At 43.9% G+C, this 17,444-nt stretch overlaps 1 protein-coding gene across 1 annotated transcript; it reads left to right on the top strand.

Annotated features, from left to right (window-relative positions):
• Positions 1 to 8,534: 8,534 nt before the first annotated feature.
• Positions 8,535 to 17,355, top strand: LOC308130266 (E3 ubiquitin/ISG15 ligase TRIM25; the record flags this gene model as incomplete). The annotated part of the gene is made up of 4 exons (XM_080496513.1): positions 8,535 to 9,167; positions 9,816 to 9,955; positions 14,435 to 14,602; positions 16,016 to 17,355. 4 exons carry the CDS (start codon positions 8,535 to 8,537, stop codon positions 16,722 to 16,724), a joined length of 1,650 nt encoding a protein of 549 aa, XP_080352639.1. The 3' UTR covers positions 16,725 to 17,355.
• Positions 17,356 to 17,444: the final 89 nt, after the last annotated feature.

Here is a 17,444-nt window from a genome sequence, read left to right as displayed (position 1 = left end):
ATTCTTGCCCCCGTCTGTGGAAGGCAATACCGACCAGTGGGTGACGGTACTGAAAGGACTCATACTAACTCACAGACTACATGGGGAGGAAGTAATGCAACTGTTACGACAGGCATTAGGACACCGACTCGGCAGAGTACAGGGAGAATTTACGGGACGGGACAAGGACGGGGACATTTTCAGACATAACGACGTTGAACTAGGACAACAGGTCAATGAATTGTGCGACCGAGTGGTCACCGCTTTCAGGAGACCACCAAACTACAATGTTATATCCCAATGCCTACAAAAAGAAGGCAAACACCCAGATGACTTCCTCATTCGTTTAACAGACTTATTCAACCAGAACAGTGGACTAACACCAGACAATGTCGCAACTGGACCATACCAAAGCCAGCTAAAGAACCATCTAATGCAGGGAACCATTCCCGTAGTTTCACAATTCATCAGAAAGTTAAACCCAGACTGGACGACCTGCACTGTACCACAATGGATTAACTGGGCACGCCACGCCCAGAGCGTAATCAAAGAAAAAGATCAGCGAAAAAACTGCTAAAACATCGATGTTCTGGTCTGACACCGGCATCGACACACAGACCCTCTACCATGGACCCGGACCACACATGCGAGGTAGAGGACGACCTAACTACAGGGGAGGAAACAGGGGCAGGGGACGTGGGCAACAGGCAAATAGCGATGACATCTGCTGGGTTTGCGGGAAAACAGGACATTTTAGCCGAGACTGTAAGAACAGACATCACCAAACGCACCCATCACACCATCGCCCTGCCGAATATGGTAAACAGCGCCCAAGTGCGCCGCCCACGCCATATGATGACGCATGACTAGATTCAAAAGAGGAAACCAAGAGGCGAGAAGACGGAAACCAAGTGTTCAACCTCTCGTCTATTTTAGTCACACATGCAAAAGGAGGAAGTCCTCCAATTAGAACATTTTTCATCCAGGGTAAAAAGATACATTTCCTCTGACACTGGAGCAGATGAATCTGTCCTAAAAGAAGAGATCTCAGGAGTAAGGTTAAGCGAGAACTCCATTCTGGTCCAATCGGCAAACGGACGCACATCATCATGCCCCAGTACACTCCCATTTGAAATGACAGATTTCTCTAGCGGCATTTCACACACGGTCTCAGCCATTTATGTACCACGGTCCCCCGTGAACTTATTGGGCTGCAGTCGTTCCTCGCGCACCGAATGTACCAGACCCACACACACTGCTGAACTCGATAACTCCGGAAAAAGCTGTGTTTACAGTTATTGACCTCAGCAATGCATTTTTCTCGATACCAGTACATAGAAATTCCCAATACTGGTTCGCATTCACGTACAGAGGACACAGATACACATGGACAAGACTGCCACAAGGCTACTGCGAGAGTCCTACTATATTCTCCATGAATATACAAAACTGCATGACACAGTGCAAATTGCCAACACACAGTCAAGTCCTGCTGTATGTCGATGACATTTTGATTGCCTCAGATACAGAGGAACACTGTATTGAAACCACACTCAGAGTGCTGCACCACTTGGCAAAAACAGGAAACAAAGTCAGTCTGAGTAAGATGCAACTTGCTAAAAAACAAGTTGTATATTTAGGCCACCTGCTCTCTGCAGAGGGAAGACAGCTCCTCCCCCAGAGACAGGAAACTGTGGCAAACACACCTAGGCCACACACCAAGAAACAAATGATGGCATTTTTAGGCCTTTGCAACTACTGCAGACTATATGTCAAGAATTTTGCCATGATCACTGACCCCCTCGTGAAGGCCATATACGACACCCCCATGGCCTCCTCTGACAAAATACAATGGACGAACGAACTCGACATAGCCTTTGTCACAGTAAAGAAAGCCCTAGTAACTTCCCTGACACTGGCGTTACCTGACTACACCAAACCATTTATTTTGACGACAGCTTGCCGTAACGGCTACATGACGGCAGCACTGACTCAGACCACGGGTGGAAAACAGCGGCCTTTAGGTTTTTACTCAAAGAGACTTGACCCAGTAGCACGGGCCTTACCACCTTGTGTACAGGCCGTCTGTGCCGTAACACTGGCCATTGAAGGTGTTGCTGAACTGGTTTTATTCCACCCTCTCGAAGTCAGAGTCCCACACGCCGTTGATGTTCTCTTACTGCAAACAAAGATGACATTTCTGTCACCAGAGCGTCATCTTGCATGCATGACCACCATATTTTCACAACCTCATATTACTATCAAACGATGCACTACAGTGAACCCAGCTGCACTGCTGAGCACAGAGATAGACGGAGATAAACACAACCTCCCACACGACTGTATGACCGAAACTGAACAACTCTGTAAACCTCGAGTTGACCTCACAGACACGGCTCTAACTGACACAGACAGCCTCGTGTGGTTTGTTGACGGTTCCTGAACAAAAACAGAAGCAGGGAAGCAGCAAAGTGGTTTCGCTGTTGTGACACTCACCGAAACTGTGTGGGCGCAGGCACTTCCGCCCCACTTCTCTGCACAAGCGGCCGAGCTAGTTGCACTTACAACAGCATGCAAACTCGCAGAGGGAAAGAAACTCACAGTTTACACAGATAGCCAGTACGCATTTAGTACACTGCACCATTTCGCAGCAATTTGGGCAAGACGAGGTATGAAGACCTCCACAGGAAAAGATGTGCATTACTACAAAACCTACTAGCAGCAGTCTTGCTGCCAGCAAAAGTGGCAGTGTGTAAATGCGCAGCACATACTTCTGGCAAAGATCCAATTTCACTGGGCAATGCCCACGCTGATTACACCACCAAGCAAGCAGTAGCAGGAGAACACAGACTCGCTGACATATTCACAGCACACACCCACACAGACATTATCGATCACACCATCCTCAAAGACAGACAACAACAAGCCTCAGCCACCGAAAAGCGCCTATGGCAGACCAAGGGCGCCACCTTGCGTGACAATGTGTATACTGCAGATAACAAACCCGTTCTACCAAAAAACCTTTTCGAATGCGCGGCTCAAATGAGCCATGGGCCATGCCATGTCTCAACAGGAGGGATGGTTAGCCAGATACACCAACACTTCACAACATATGGATTCAATAACTACTCAAAAAAAGAATAATTTTGTAGACGATGTGTGACATGCTGCAGACACAACACAGGAGGACAAATGAGAATAACAAGAGGAAAACAACCAACACCGCAGCACCCATTCCAACACTTGAACATGGATTACATTGAACTAAGCCAAAGCGGACCATACAAATACTGTCTAGTAATGATCGACGTATTTTCAAAGTGGGTAGAAATATTCCCCACACAGAAAGCAGACGCACTCACAGTGGCAAAAGCAATCTGCAAGACCATCATACCAGCATATGGTATTCCACAGAAGATCTCCAGTGACAATGGAGCACACTTTGTGAATGAAGTTGTAAAACACACAACTGACAAATTAGGAATTCAACTGAAACACCACTGTGCATACCACCCACAGAGCGTGGGACTGGTCGAAAGAACCAATGGGACAATAAAATCCCGCCTACGAAAGGCCATGGAGCACACAGGACGCCCATGGCCAGAATGCATTGAACTAGTCAAACTATACATGCACATCACACCCGACCCAACAGGCCTTACGCCGTTCGAAACTGCACACGGCAGACCCTACATCCTCCCATTGTTCAACGATGTAGAAAGAAGCAATGAAGAACACACGCTTGCAGACTACATGAGAAATGTGCTCGAAGCTAAAGCTGTTGTTGATGCATGTAAATTGCCAGAAGGTTCTGTGTCTCCCCAGGACAGCAAGGTGACACCAGGTGACTGGGTGTTCGTGAAATCATTCCGGAGGAAAGACTGGTCCTGTCCAAGGTGGGAAGGACCCTACCAAGTGTTACTGACCACACCAACGGCCTGCAAAGTCGCTGAGCGAAGCACATGGATCCACCTCAGCCACTGCAAAAAGGCAACGTGCGTTATTCCAGTCGACGGACAGGGGTGAAGTCCGGCTACAAAGGGTCCTCCTCCAACAGGGAGGGGGAAGTCTCAAACCGGTGAAGAAACCAACTGACCCTGCCCAAATTAGTAGGATGGCGCGTTGTTTTGTTTGCTTTGCAGCCCTGACAGTAACCCTGCTGATGGCCACTGGCCTAACGGTGCTATTTTTTGATCTCCTCCATGACATTCACCAAGACAACCAGAATCCTACATCCTCACCTACCAACATGAGACCAAGACACCTTCACCGGCACAAGCGGTGGCACATGGGACCCGAAAATCCCACCAACCATTATCAACAAAACATGTGGTGGCGCTACGCCAACTTCACGGCTGCACGCGGGAACATGACTGACTGCTATGTATGTTCTCACATGCCCCTGATGAAGATTCCTATGTGTAAATTATGAAGTAATGCTTGAAAATCTTGTGAAGTTTGCATTATGGATGTTTTTATTACACATTCTGTACATATGATAAACAGGGAGGAAATGTTACGGTGATATGAAAAGATTGTCTTGATCATATGTTTTGGAATGTTTCATGCGACTATTATTCATGTTTGGTCAGCCTAATCACTCAACGCGCTTTGACCAGGTTGCAGCTTCCTCACATAACCACTCCCTAATGCATAAACAAACTGTTGCTGAGCTATCACTGCATGACTTGTTACCGCCTACTGTTGAAATGAATAAAACCCCTACGAGGCGGGCAGATCAGCGGAGTTGTCATCGTGGCTGACTGGTGAGCACGTGCAAGACCCAGCGGCGTGACGCCCCCTCGTACGAGCTCAAATCAACGTTGTCTCTGTGTGTTTCCTCTGTGGGTTTTGAGCGATTCTCTCCTGTCTTGAATTAGCGCTTATGCTGGAGACTCTTTCTCGTTTCCACAACACATCAAAGAATAAGATTACGTGGATGGTGTTTGAAGCATATATTTTAATGTTGTTTGCAACATTTTTCAGTGTTTTCTGTGGTATGTCTTCAGTTTTTGTTTGATGATTTGTTGGGGTAGATCTCATCGCAAGTCAAAGGGCTTCCCATTGTCTCGGAGGCCAGAGCAAGAAATAAGTCCATTGTATTTGTGACTTGCTTTTATCACCTCCCTTGGCGAAAACCAAGATGTACATTGATTGTATGACAGTCGTTGATACTAAGCCTTGATTGTGTGTTTAGATGCCAATCGCTGCAGAAATACTTGTGAAGCACTTTGGAGCTACTCGCTCTTCCTCGCATTACAACTCTACCGATAACAAAGAGACCCGGGTCTCAGTGAGGTTTGTTGAATCTCAAATATAATGACGCTGACTGTGAGTCACAATTTTAGCATTTTGTAAATACAGAGTCATTGACCGGGCTGAAAATATGTTTGTACTTTGAATAAAGATAGCAGGGAAACAATTCACAGACTTGTGTTTTTATTATGTATGTTTCTGAGCCCCAAAGAAGTATTTACTCATCAAGTCAACTAACAAAGGACAACACTCAGGAACGTTCAGCACAACTTACAAGCATTTGTTCTAAACAATATCCACAAGAAGATGCATGTTTTAGGAGTCATTTGAACTCTTTCATCACAATGTTCATGGTATTTCAATTCTTACTAAACATATTCCTTCAACTTCCTGAAGTGTTTACCTTGTTTAAGTGGCGAAGCTAGAACAAGGTGTTGCCTTGATGGTTTTTTTTCAGTGTATTATATTTGTGTGAGCACCTTGCCAAGCACAGTTACCAATCATCATCCTGTTCTCAGTGAAAACATTATTTTTGAAGAGACATTGGTGTTCAAGTACTGATTTGTGAACATCAAAGCTGCGTATTGATTTTGCTGTGACTAAAATTTGAAACACTATAATCCATTTGGATCAGACAGCTGTGAAATGCTGTTCTGCATGTGGTCGCCAGGGGGCGCCAGCTGTCAGGCACGTCTGAAATACCATGGCCAGCTGTTTTATTGAACACAAACATGATCGTTTTGTGCGTTTTCCAAGAATAAAGAATGAATAAGAGATGATTGGGATTAATAACATTGACATTCAGCAGGTTCACATGGAAAAATGGCCCAACTATATCGTAATAACATGCACTTAAGTATTTATGTAAGTACTTATGGAAAGTAGATGTTTATTATAGTTCGAATATAGTTCAGTTGCTTGCTTTAAAAGACACAGCTCACAGAGAGGAGAGAGGGAGAGAGAGATAATTTAATTATATATTTAAAATGGATGGATACCATCATTAATATTACAGTCGTAGAAAATCTTCAAATTTCACGATGACGAATGCCTCATGTGGGCCCACACGCTGTGAAACAACGACACAGGATACGGCACCTGCGGGCAGGGCCGCCCCTGGCCAAGTGGGGGCCCTAAGCAGGATTTTATTTTGGGGGCCCCCTTCCAATAACATAATAATAAATATTATTCTTATTATTACTATTGTATTGTCGTTTGGAAGCCATCTCTCTCTCTCCCTCTCTACTCTCTACCTGTAAACAACTGCCTGCCGGCCCATCTGACCGCTGATTGGTCGGATGGTGACGCTTCGCGCTTTCGTCTCTTTTTTTTTCTCTCTCTCTCCTGCTTCGGGCTGACTTGGTGGCGGTGCTCTACGCACGCCTCTCGGCAAAATGCACGCGCATCCTTTGCGCATTTGCAGAGTATGATGATACTTTATTGATCCCGAGGGAAATTCAATTCACTTGCGCAAAATGGGGCCCCCCATGGATCGCGGGGCCCTACGCACAGCGCGTGTTCTGCGTGTAGGGAGGGGCGGGCCTGCCTGCGGGTATTGGTTATTTTGGAAACAGTGTTCGTCACCACTTTCAAGCGACTGGGTGGCTACTTTTCCACGAGGTCATTCCCCTTCACTCACGTGCTATTGATTGTATTACTTTTGCACTTGTTCTTTGCTTCCCAATTGACCTTGACTTCCACATTGCGAGTACACACTCGTTTCCTCAATAAACTGTGAACAGAGTTAAAGAGGCGGTACAGTTTCTTCCTTCACTGGTTAAAGACAACAGCAGAATTCAGTGCTTTACTGTGTGTATGATACAGCAACCCTCATTTACTGTACACGGAAGCCATAAAAACATTACTGTTTAGCCTGTGCAGCACAGGCCCAAAGATCGAGAGAACCAACATCTGACATACATAATAAATAAACATAGCATGCAAAACACAAACAAGACATTAAAAAGTTTTGAAAAGACTACAAAATGACCACAGATGATGACAAGAAAATGCAAAATCACCAGAGAGAAAAAGGATAAGGCAGACAATGATCACAAAAAACATCAGATAAACTGAAAGCGAAGCTACCATAAAAAGTAACACAATGGACACACAATGAAATACAAGCGATTATATGAACACAGGGAATAACCACGAATAAACATTAATCCGCCACAAAGGTGGAAAATTATCACAAAGAACAGCATGACTGGAAAAGGGACAGATGAACTCGACATCACATAAACGTAGCTAAAAGTTAAGAAAAACCAAAGTTAACAAAAGACAATTTAAAAAATGATCACTTAAATATCAGTGAGGAACTAAAATGTGAAAACATGCTGGGATCGTATAGAAAAAAAAAAGAGCTAGAAAATTACAAGAAAAAGACACAAAACCAATGTAAACACACCAAAAGTAACCACAAATATTAATTCTATTTATTCCTTGTTCCTTCACGAAAATTATCAAAATATGTAAAGACAAAATCATTGCCCACCAACTTCACCCCAGGATGTTTCATGTTGCAGTTTACTGGTACCCTCCAAGAAGGAACCGTGAAAATCAATGCAATATAGACACTATTGGGCCCCATTAACATCCACATGGTTTCAAGTAAAAATGTATAATTTTTGCATTTTCATTTTGCCGTATCAAACTAAGAAGGCCCAGGAGAATATGGACTGAAAGTTATGACACTCTAGAGGCCGCCATTATTGTTATTGTCCATCTCCTCAAGCGTGTGCAGAAGAACATCCATAATGGATTTTGTTGCCCTGAATAAAATTGTCAAGTTAAATTGCACAAGTTGACCACAATGCACTTATATAAAGTGATTTCTTTTCAGCTGATTGACACTAAAATAGAATAAAAAAAGTAATATTAACATAACTTGTGCAACTTTGTATCATTTTTAATCCCATGTTGCATTTGCACATGAGCTAAAAACAATGGTTTTCAGTGAAGAAGGATTTTGACCTGCTTGTCGGTTTGCTTTGAGAACCTGCACATTTTTACCATCAACAGCAGCCCCTATGCCCTATTCCAATCAGCACAGACGACTGGGCCTCTGTGAGAGGAATGTTGTCCTGTGCACGTTTGTGGATGCACCTCCTCCTGTCACTCCGGTTTGGCGCGTACAGGTCCGCGTACCTGCTGCCACTGCAGACTCACCTGGAGACTCTGTCGAGGGCAGGAGCGCACAAGAGGCAGCGGGATGTCCGGCAAGTTTCATTAAGAAAAAGCAGGACGAGAGAGATTGCAAAGAAGAGAAGAAGCCATTGATCTCATCACCTTGCGTCATGTCTTCGTCAACACCAGAGGACCTGCTCACCTACGAGCTGAGCTGTCCCATCTGCCTCCAGCTCTACTCCGATCCGGTGGTTCTCCCCTGTGGGCACAATTACTGTCGAGCTTGCATCTACAAGTCCACCGACCTCGCGGTGGTGAACAGCAATGTGCTCCCACGCTGCCCGGAGTGCCGCACTGAGTACCAGGGCGTGGATTCCCTGCAGAAGAACTTCAAACTCTCGGGCATCATTCAGAGTTACCAAGCCGCCGCGCCACAGCTGGACCGGCGGGCCTGCGACGGCGAGCCGGCTGTGGCGACGGGGAAACTCTGTGACCACTGCATAGACAGCCAGACTCCTGCGGTGAAGACCTGCCTGAACTGCGACGCCTCGCTCTGCTTGAGGCACCTTCAGAAGCATCTGGAGAAGGAGACGTTCAGGTCCCACAAGGTGGTGGGGCCAGACGACGAGCTGGAGGTCAACTGCTGCCTCGTCCACGGGCGGCCCCTCGAGTACTTCTGCTCCAACGACATGAGCTGCCTGTGTTCTTCGTGTTTTGTGGAGGGCCTCCACAAGAACCATGACGTTCTCACCTTCAGTGTGGCCGAAGAGGAGATGAGACGAGCGCTGGAGAAGTGCAACAAGGTAGTGCTGTTTTGAGTCAATGTGTGTTGTTGCTTCTCACTTGGACATTCACCGACTATGCAGAGAATATGAAGAACCAAAGGATAATGTGGGGTAATAATATTTGATAGGTTATCATTACAGGTAACATTGAAAACATTGAAGTCAAGCATGCAATTTGGCATACTGGGAAAATAGCACAATGTTATCAAAATGTCAGAAGGAATCTCCCAAATGTGAAGTAAAAAAAAAAAAATTACTTAACCAGAAGTAAATTGTTCATGAAGAATACAAACCTGAACCACCAGCTTTGAACAAAGCGGTTGACAGCAATCTGGCTCCCTGCCAATTTCCTTTAACACATACAATGACTGACAGGAACAGTTTACTCACGCCTCACATATTGCGTGAAAGCTCTTTATCCCAGGTGGTTGATTCCAATTTAGGAGTTTGAGTGCAGATTACAACTGCCAAGTCTTCACTTCACAGGAATTATGGGAGCGGAACACAACCCGAAGTCTCCTTATGTATTTATTTCATTACAGTCAGACACATGGAAAGGGTGGTGCCATTGTTTGTTGACGAGAAGTTGCTAAGAAAAGAATCCATGTTGACTTTCTTTTGTGGTAAAGACAAAACATTGAAAGAATGCTGACTGGGTGTTTACAGGTGGTTTCCAGCAGGCTCCACCTGACGGAGAACCTCCTGCAGAGGACGGCGGAGGAACAGGGAGCTTCTGAGGCAGTGGAAGACAAGCTGGTCAACAGGGCTGTCGTGCTCATGGACAGCATGGCTGCAGTAGTGGAAAGGTAACGATCTACATTTGACACCACGATTCAGACGCCATGAAACATTATTTGCACAGGGAGTGTTCACAGGTAGTGTCCGAACCAAAGTACCAGTTCACCAATAACTCAACTCTTTGTACAATTTAAGAAGTCGCTGAAATTGAGCAGGGATTCCTCTATCACAGACATAAATTACAATCTGAGACCCTGTTTACATGACAGCATTTTCAAGTGAAAGGGAAACTTTCTTTGCATTTTTGTGGGGGCTATTTCCACGACAACGGTGCTCGGAGCCGCTGAATATGCAACCTTTTAGACAGGTAGAAGGTTGCAAAAATGCTCCAAGCAACTTATTGAAAATGCCTGGGCTCAGTCTCGTTGCAGACGCCGGCAATGCTACTAATGCATGTGCATTTTTAGAAAAAAGTTCTTCCGCACATGCGCGAGTAGTTGGACAATAACAACAATGGCGGCCTGATCCACCTTCGTTATCTGTCCATGTGAACGTCTGTGTAATTGCTATTGTTTATGTTTGTCGCATATTGTTTTCTGCAGGCATGTGTGTGTGTGGCTTCGTTATAAAAACAAACAGCACCTATGAGTGGCCCAGCATGCTGACCACATCATTTCCAGTGTATCTGTCCCTCCTGTGTAAACGGGCATCATTTTCAAAATGTTGTCACGCAAACGTGAAACTTTTCTGCAAGAAAAATGCGAAAATGATAAGTAATATGACTTTCTTCCAAAGGCATGCTCATGAACTTGAGCATAGGTGTCCGTGCACATGGGCCATAGACTGGCCACCTCCTCAGAGCATATCTTGTCTTTTCAGTGTAAGCAGGGAAGGGATCCAGTCCAAGAAAATACAACATGAGTGAAGCAAGAGTGAATGTTCGGTGGAAATATTTTTACTATACATACATGTTTGCTCCTAACGTTGTGAATGGCAGTTATAATGACATACATATAATAGGATTATAATATTACAAAACAATGTCGAGATTATGTCAGACAATTGAATTGCGTAATGCTCTTGTTAAGAAACGTAATGCAGGGTTTCTCCGAGGTGCTCTCCCTGTGTGAATCCTGTGTCACATGAGTGACTGGAAGGCTTTTGTAGAGGCATGAAAAACAGGCTCATTAAGTGACAAAAGTGAAAGTCAAACCACAGCGCACTCACAGTTCTCAATGGTGCGTCTTGTTTGTCTGCATTTTTAGATTTCTGGTAAACCCTTTGTTTAACAGTAACACTGGCTGTTCAGAATTATTGAGGGAACATTGCAATTCAGATGGTTGTCAGTATTTTTTAAGTATTGAGCATTGTTTGATTGTAAAAAAACCCCCAAACAAACAAAAAAACAACAACCCCCAGACAGATTCTGTTGCAGTCAAGAGTGTAAACACAAGACAATGAAAAATAAGCATTTCAAGGACTGGAGAGGTCTAAACTAAGGATACACAGAACGTGACATGCTTTGCAGCAGTTGTGTGCTTTAGGTTTTTACCACTCAGAGCTCTGTGGTACAGTGTATAGGCACAACAGAGCCTAAAACTACCATGCTAAGCTAACTGCTACAATAACAACAATGACAAGCTCATACATATTCGATATTTATTGAAAGTATACCTTATGAATAATAAATAATGTGTTTTACATTGACCCGCCCTCTCGAATCAGTGCTTCTAGACATGGCTGATTCACTTGTTGGAAGAACTCATTAGATGACTGTACACAATTCCGAGAAGCATATTGTTAGCATCAGTACTTGGCAGGCGAAGGCCTTCCAGTGGGCACAAACTGCCATGAAAATGACTACCAAAACATGACAAAACACTGCCAGCAACAGCCGGTAATGTTGATGCAGGATGTTATGCTGTTTTCACCTAAATCTGACCTCGTGATCTGAATACTGTACCAGTCAGGCAGGCTCATCAATATCAGATATTTATCCTGTGGGAGTTGTTGCCACGGTTTTTAGCTGATTGGAGTGAAGCAGCTTTGGTTTTCTGGTGCTGTGAGTCATCCAGTTTTGATGTACTGTATGCAATGGTACCTTCACACCAGTGACTCGATTCGATTGGGCTGGGAATGCCTTCACACTTTCATTTGCTATGGTGCACTTCCTCCCTGAAATTTTTACAGTGAACCAGACTGCTGCGACAAGGTCATGCAGTTATAAACGCTGTCCATTTGGACAAACGCTGACTAGGAATTCAGAAAGGACAGGGAAGAACAGAATCCAGCTCATTTATTGATAACAGGAAATGAAAATCTGCTCGCTTTACACACCTTCTGGGAAAAAACCCAAGGCCAACAAACAATTTGAGGCACAATTTGTGTATTGTGTACAATCGTGTACAAGTATGAGCTTCTGTGGACCAGCTTAGTTTTTACTACTCAAGAGCTCAATATGCTGGGTTCTGGGTTCACTTCCTGTACTTGTCATCCGGAGTTCACCTGCAAGTAAACTGACTCTCATGTTTGCCAGCATACCAGAGTCTGCTTGTTGTATCTGCAGAGTAGCTGATAAAGTCCACTTCAAATGGAATAATCTCCTGCATATCTTGAGTTCTTGTTGCCTTCTGACATCTAAAACCATTCTTCTCTGAATTCTGACATCATCAAAATGTACAGAATGTGTTTTGAAAGCAAAAACTCAGAGAGAGCCAGATGTAAAAAAGATCCATTACAGAATAGGTGGGCAAGGTTTGCTACACAAGGATCTAAAGCATCAGGCAAACGTATTAAAGAATTGAACCCTGGGAGGACAGAACACGGTCATGACGGTTCATACAAAACAGGTGGTAGATGAGAAAAACCAGCAAGGACAACACTTTGCTTACATGCACACAATGAGTGAAGAGAAGTGACACAGAGTTGACGGTAATCAGGGAGGAGGAACCAGCCAAAAAGATCACGCAGTGGGTGGATAAGACGAGAAACCTGAAACAAAAGGAGGCAGCAGTGAATTGAAGCATTTGCGATATAAAAGGACATCCACAATGAGAACAACGCTCAGGCTTGGCACACCCAAAGAACTGGTACTCGCTGTACGTTTTGTTTTTGTCTGACCTCTCTCTGGAAGATACTTGAGTGTAAGAAAGTAAAACAGCAAGATATTCAACAACAATGCCATACAAATCACTTCTTTACTTACTCCTCTTTGTTTGCTTCTTTCCCACAAGCACTTGCCATCTGACTCACAAACATACACGTCACACACAGTTCCTCACTCCCCTCCGTATTTTGCATCAAGTCATTCATTTTAGTTCATGTCTCTCTTCCCAACTGTCAGCATGGCCGTCCAGTGCTGCACACCTGACTGCTCCGTGTTTCACCTGCGTAAACATCCACACATCCTCACACACGTGACTCTTACCTTACCGCTGACATGACGCCTCGGAGCAGTTGACAGTAACTGGGGTTAACTCAGGTTATATGTCGCGCACAAGCGCGGGGTTGTAGATCATGTGATCATGAGTTGTTTTGATTCATTAATAATTTACGTTTCTGCGTGGCATTGTTTTCTGATTTGCTTTGAAAAAAAGGTTTTTGTTTATTTTATTAGAAAAATCAGGTATCCTTTTCAAGAGGATGTGAATATTTATTTCTGTTTCTTGATGATTGGTTGATTTAACTCAAACCACACTCATGGGAGGGGTTTTGCCTCTGAAAAGCAGAGGTGGGAAACTGCATGAAGAGAGACCTACACTGTTGTTGTCCAATATATGCAATTTAATGATGATCAGCATCAATGGCCCCCCGTTAAGTCTTTTTGAGCCAAGGCAGTACGTCACAACTTGGTTGAGAAGCCATCGCTCTGCCACACAGGCTGAGAGAGAAAGAAGCTTGAGTCCAAACACATTTGGAAGCTTTGTAGACGACAGGCTACTCAACCAAAATTAAATTAACTTAAATTTTGGACTGTTTATAAACTGTTTACATTTTTCTGACACTACTGATATTGCAATGATACAAAGTTGGTTGAAAATCAGCAGTTACTTTAATGCCTTTTCAAGATTCATTCATTTTTCTTTATTTAAAATGTATTTGTCTTGCTTTGTCACTGGCTGTTCAGTGTTAATTAATGTCCAGCTGTTAAAGACTGTTATACATCTTGCATTGCTTACAATACATTTACGTTTAGATAATACATAACCAGTCTTTCATGATTTCCATCATGTGTGGATGCATACTTTATGCATTAATGAGCGTGACGGTTCTTGTGTGGGGCTGTTTTTGAGCAGCTGCTTCTCTGGCAGGGGTGCTGCGGGACAGATGTTGCTCCATGGGGGTGTACCAGGCTGGGATTAGAAAAATCACGAGTATAGCCACTGGAGTAAACTAGACTACACCACTCGTGTGGCCTCATTACTTCCTTTACCAAACAATGGTGTCAGAGACTGAAACGAGACGAGACTAAAGGAGATGCTGGTCAAGGCAGAAGATGAAAACATGGCCGGTTAGTCAGCGAACGCTCTTTTAATGATGGTTTTCAGATACAAGGAGCGTCTGAGCGTGTTGTTGGAGGAGGAGCGAGGGCAGCGCAGGAAAAGCTGGCAGCTCGGAGTGACGGCGCTGGAGGAGCAACAGCAGCAGCTGAGGGAGGCCCAAAGGAGTGCTGCACAGACCCTGAAAGAGACGGACGCAAGTGCCTTCATTCAAAGGTATGAAATGAAACCGCAACCAAGTAATTCACAAAATCGTCGTGTGGTCTGCAGGCCACGTGGAGCACCCAGTGGTTGTGTCTGACTGGACCATGTGACATCATTCAAAAATTAGTCAAAGACAAAAGTTGCCATAGAATTGTGCATGCAATATGGCTTCTTTCTTTTTCTTTTTTTATATTTAAGCCTTGTTTTTCCCCCCCCACTGTAAATAAATCTCACTTGTATACATAGCTTCACCTAATTTCACTGTGTTAGCTGGTGAAGATAACATCAGCTACGTGGCTAAAATGGGGGTTGATGATAGATCAAGGCAGACTGAGGCTACGTACCTGGGTATTTAAAAATCTGTAATATTTCTCTGCATTTGGGCCTTGCATTTACACATTAATGCAGCTCCGAGTCACGATCGTGAAAACTCAGGCCACAGTGGGGATTTAGAAAAATTCTGTGTCTTTGTTTGCATTTGCGGAGGTTTACGTCACAATTTGTGACAACGTGTTTTTCCAGGATTCTGATTGGCTATCATGGCTGCATGCTTGTCGCTACACTGCCCCCTACAGGTTTGGCTGCTCATAGTAGCTCTGAACCAGGTATATATGCATCCTTGTCATTGAAGATGTTTTTGTAAGCTAAGAGGGGAAAATATGAGTTTTTATAAAAACCCAGGTACGTGTAAATGTGGCCTGATGCAGACAGTAGAGAAGACTTTTACGCGATTAAAATACTGAAATACAGAAGTTAAACGTGGAAGGATTATATTTGTAATTACCAATAACAGGCAGAATTTGTATATGAAAAAAACTGCTTGACTCAGAGGATACTGGTTGCCTATTAAAACTGTGTAACAATGTTTTTGAGTTTCTATAATAGCCACTTTGGTAAAAACAAAACAAAACAAATAAAACCCCACCTGCAACACAGATAAATTATAGGGAGGCTAATGCCATCCTTTCCAAAAGTTCCCATCCCATACGTGATGCTGAGTTCCAGCTGTTTCTGTCTGGTTATTGGCGCAGACTTCCTCGTATGAAGGAAATACCAGCACTCCTTTGCTCTAAAGCCATTTCCCTTCTGAATTCAGGACAGGGTAGGAGGAGTCACATCTTCATCAATATTATGTAGCTCCTCACAGGTAGGCAGGAAATTAGAATATGCACTGAAGGCCCTTTAATCAACTTGAGATTTATAATTGATTGGCTGCTTGGGTAGGCGGATTTAAATGTATTTTATGATTCTATTTAGATGCTGCCACTGATGTGGTTTCAGCACACTGTTATTCCTCACTTTTGGATTTGTAAGTGTTGTATTCCATGCATGTATGTATGTGTTATTATGTTTTATACTTCAGTGCAACACTAATTGTGCTACAGAGATGGAAATAAAAAGTGAAGAATCTCTCTTTGTCTCCAGGTTTATGCGAATCGAACAAAAGCTGAGAGACGTCGTCACGGTCAATATTCCCAACACGGTCCCCTCAAAGGCTTCGGTCAACACCAAACATCTCCAGGTGGGCCTCAAAACCCAAGACTTCCGCTCTGAGATGACCCGCCTCATAGAATCTCTTCACACCCTCCTCAACCCCCTGGAGCTCACCTTCAATGTCTCCACGGCCCACCCGTCACTGCTGGTGTCCAACGACCGGCGTACCATCAAGTACAGCTCAGTGAAGCAGGTGTACGCGGAGAACTCGGAGCGCTTCACCAGTGCACCTCAGGTCCTGTGCAGCCAGAGCTTCCAGAGCGGCGAGCATGTCTGGGTGGTCGAAGTGGGGCCCAAAACCATGTGGTCGCTCGGTGTGTGTTACAAGAACATCCCCCGCCGTGGCGACCACAGCCGCCTGGGCCACAACTCCGTGTCCTGGAGGATACAGTGGAAAAACAACAAGCTGACGGTGTGCCAGTCCTCCTGCAACGTGGCTCTGGGGGAAGTGATCAGCCAGCCAATCAAGATCGAGGTGGCGCTGGACTATGAAGGCGGCACGCTGGCATTCCACAATGTGAATGGGCGCAGGGAACACCTCCACACCTTCAGGGCTGTGTTCAAGGAGCCTGTGTACCCCGTGTTCAGTATCCATTCAAATACACCAGAGTCCTGGATCACACTGCACAGTGGCATTTAAACACTCATTTCTACTTTGCTTCTTGTAATGGTATTGGCCTTGAACTTACGTTTTAGCTTCATATTTTCTTTAAAATAGCATCACAAATTATGTTTATCCTTTTGAAATCAGCCTTTTGTTTATCCTGTGCTAAATATATGTAATTATATATCACAGTCCAACCTTTCTGTGACCAATTTGTGCATAACATGATTTCTTTTAAACCATCATCCTGAACTGAAAGAAATATAGGTAAGGTTGTTACTTTGAATAGTTTTTGAGATGGGTGTTATTTTGTAGTATTACTAGGGTTTGGCACATTCGCCAAACACCTCCTGATCCCATTCGGTCCATGTGGTTGATGCATTGAGCTTAAAAATGTAAAAGACATATTGCAAGTGATATTGTTTTGTAAATCACTCTGTGGAAATTTTGAAATATGAGTAATTTTGGTCGGTTTGCAAGAGACTTGATTGTATAATTCCACATAATGGTGTATCTTTAAACTGACTTGCAAGTCTTGTAGTCTTCAATTTACAAATATTTTAAAGAGTTTTGGGATACGACCAGCTGCCTGAAAACAGCCAAAGTCAACTTATAACTTGTGATTCCATAAATGAAACATTTATCATACTTCTGTTTGAATTTCTATCAAAATATCCTGTAAACTGTGTATTTGTTTTCTGTGTACTGCAAATGTGCTAACACTAACTACAAATAAACTTACATCATTACTCTGTG

This window comes from Blennius ocellaris, assembly GCF_963422515.1.
Source record: "Blennius ocellaris genome assembly, chromosome: 5".
In the NCBI taxonomy this organism is placed as follows: Eukaryota; Metazoa; Chordata; class Actinopteri; order Blenniiformes; family Blenniidae; genus Blennius; species Blennius ocellaris.
The sequence above is the reverse complement of the archived record's forward strand: the minus strand, read 5'-3'. Positions and strand labels throughout refer to the sequence as shown.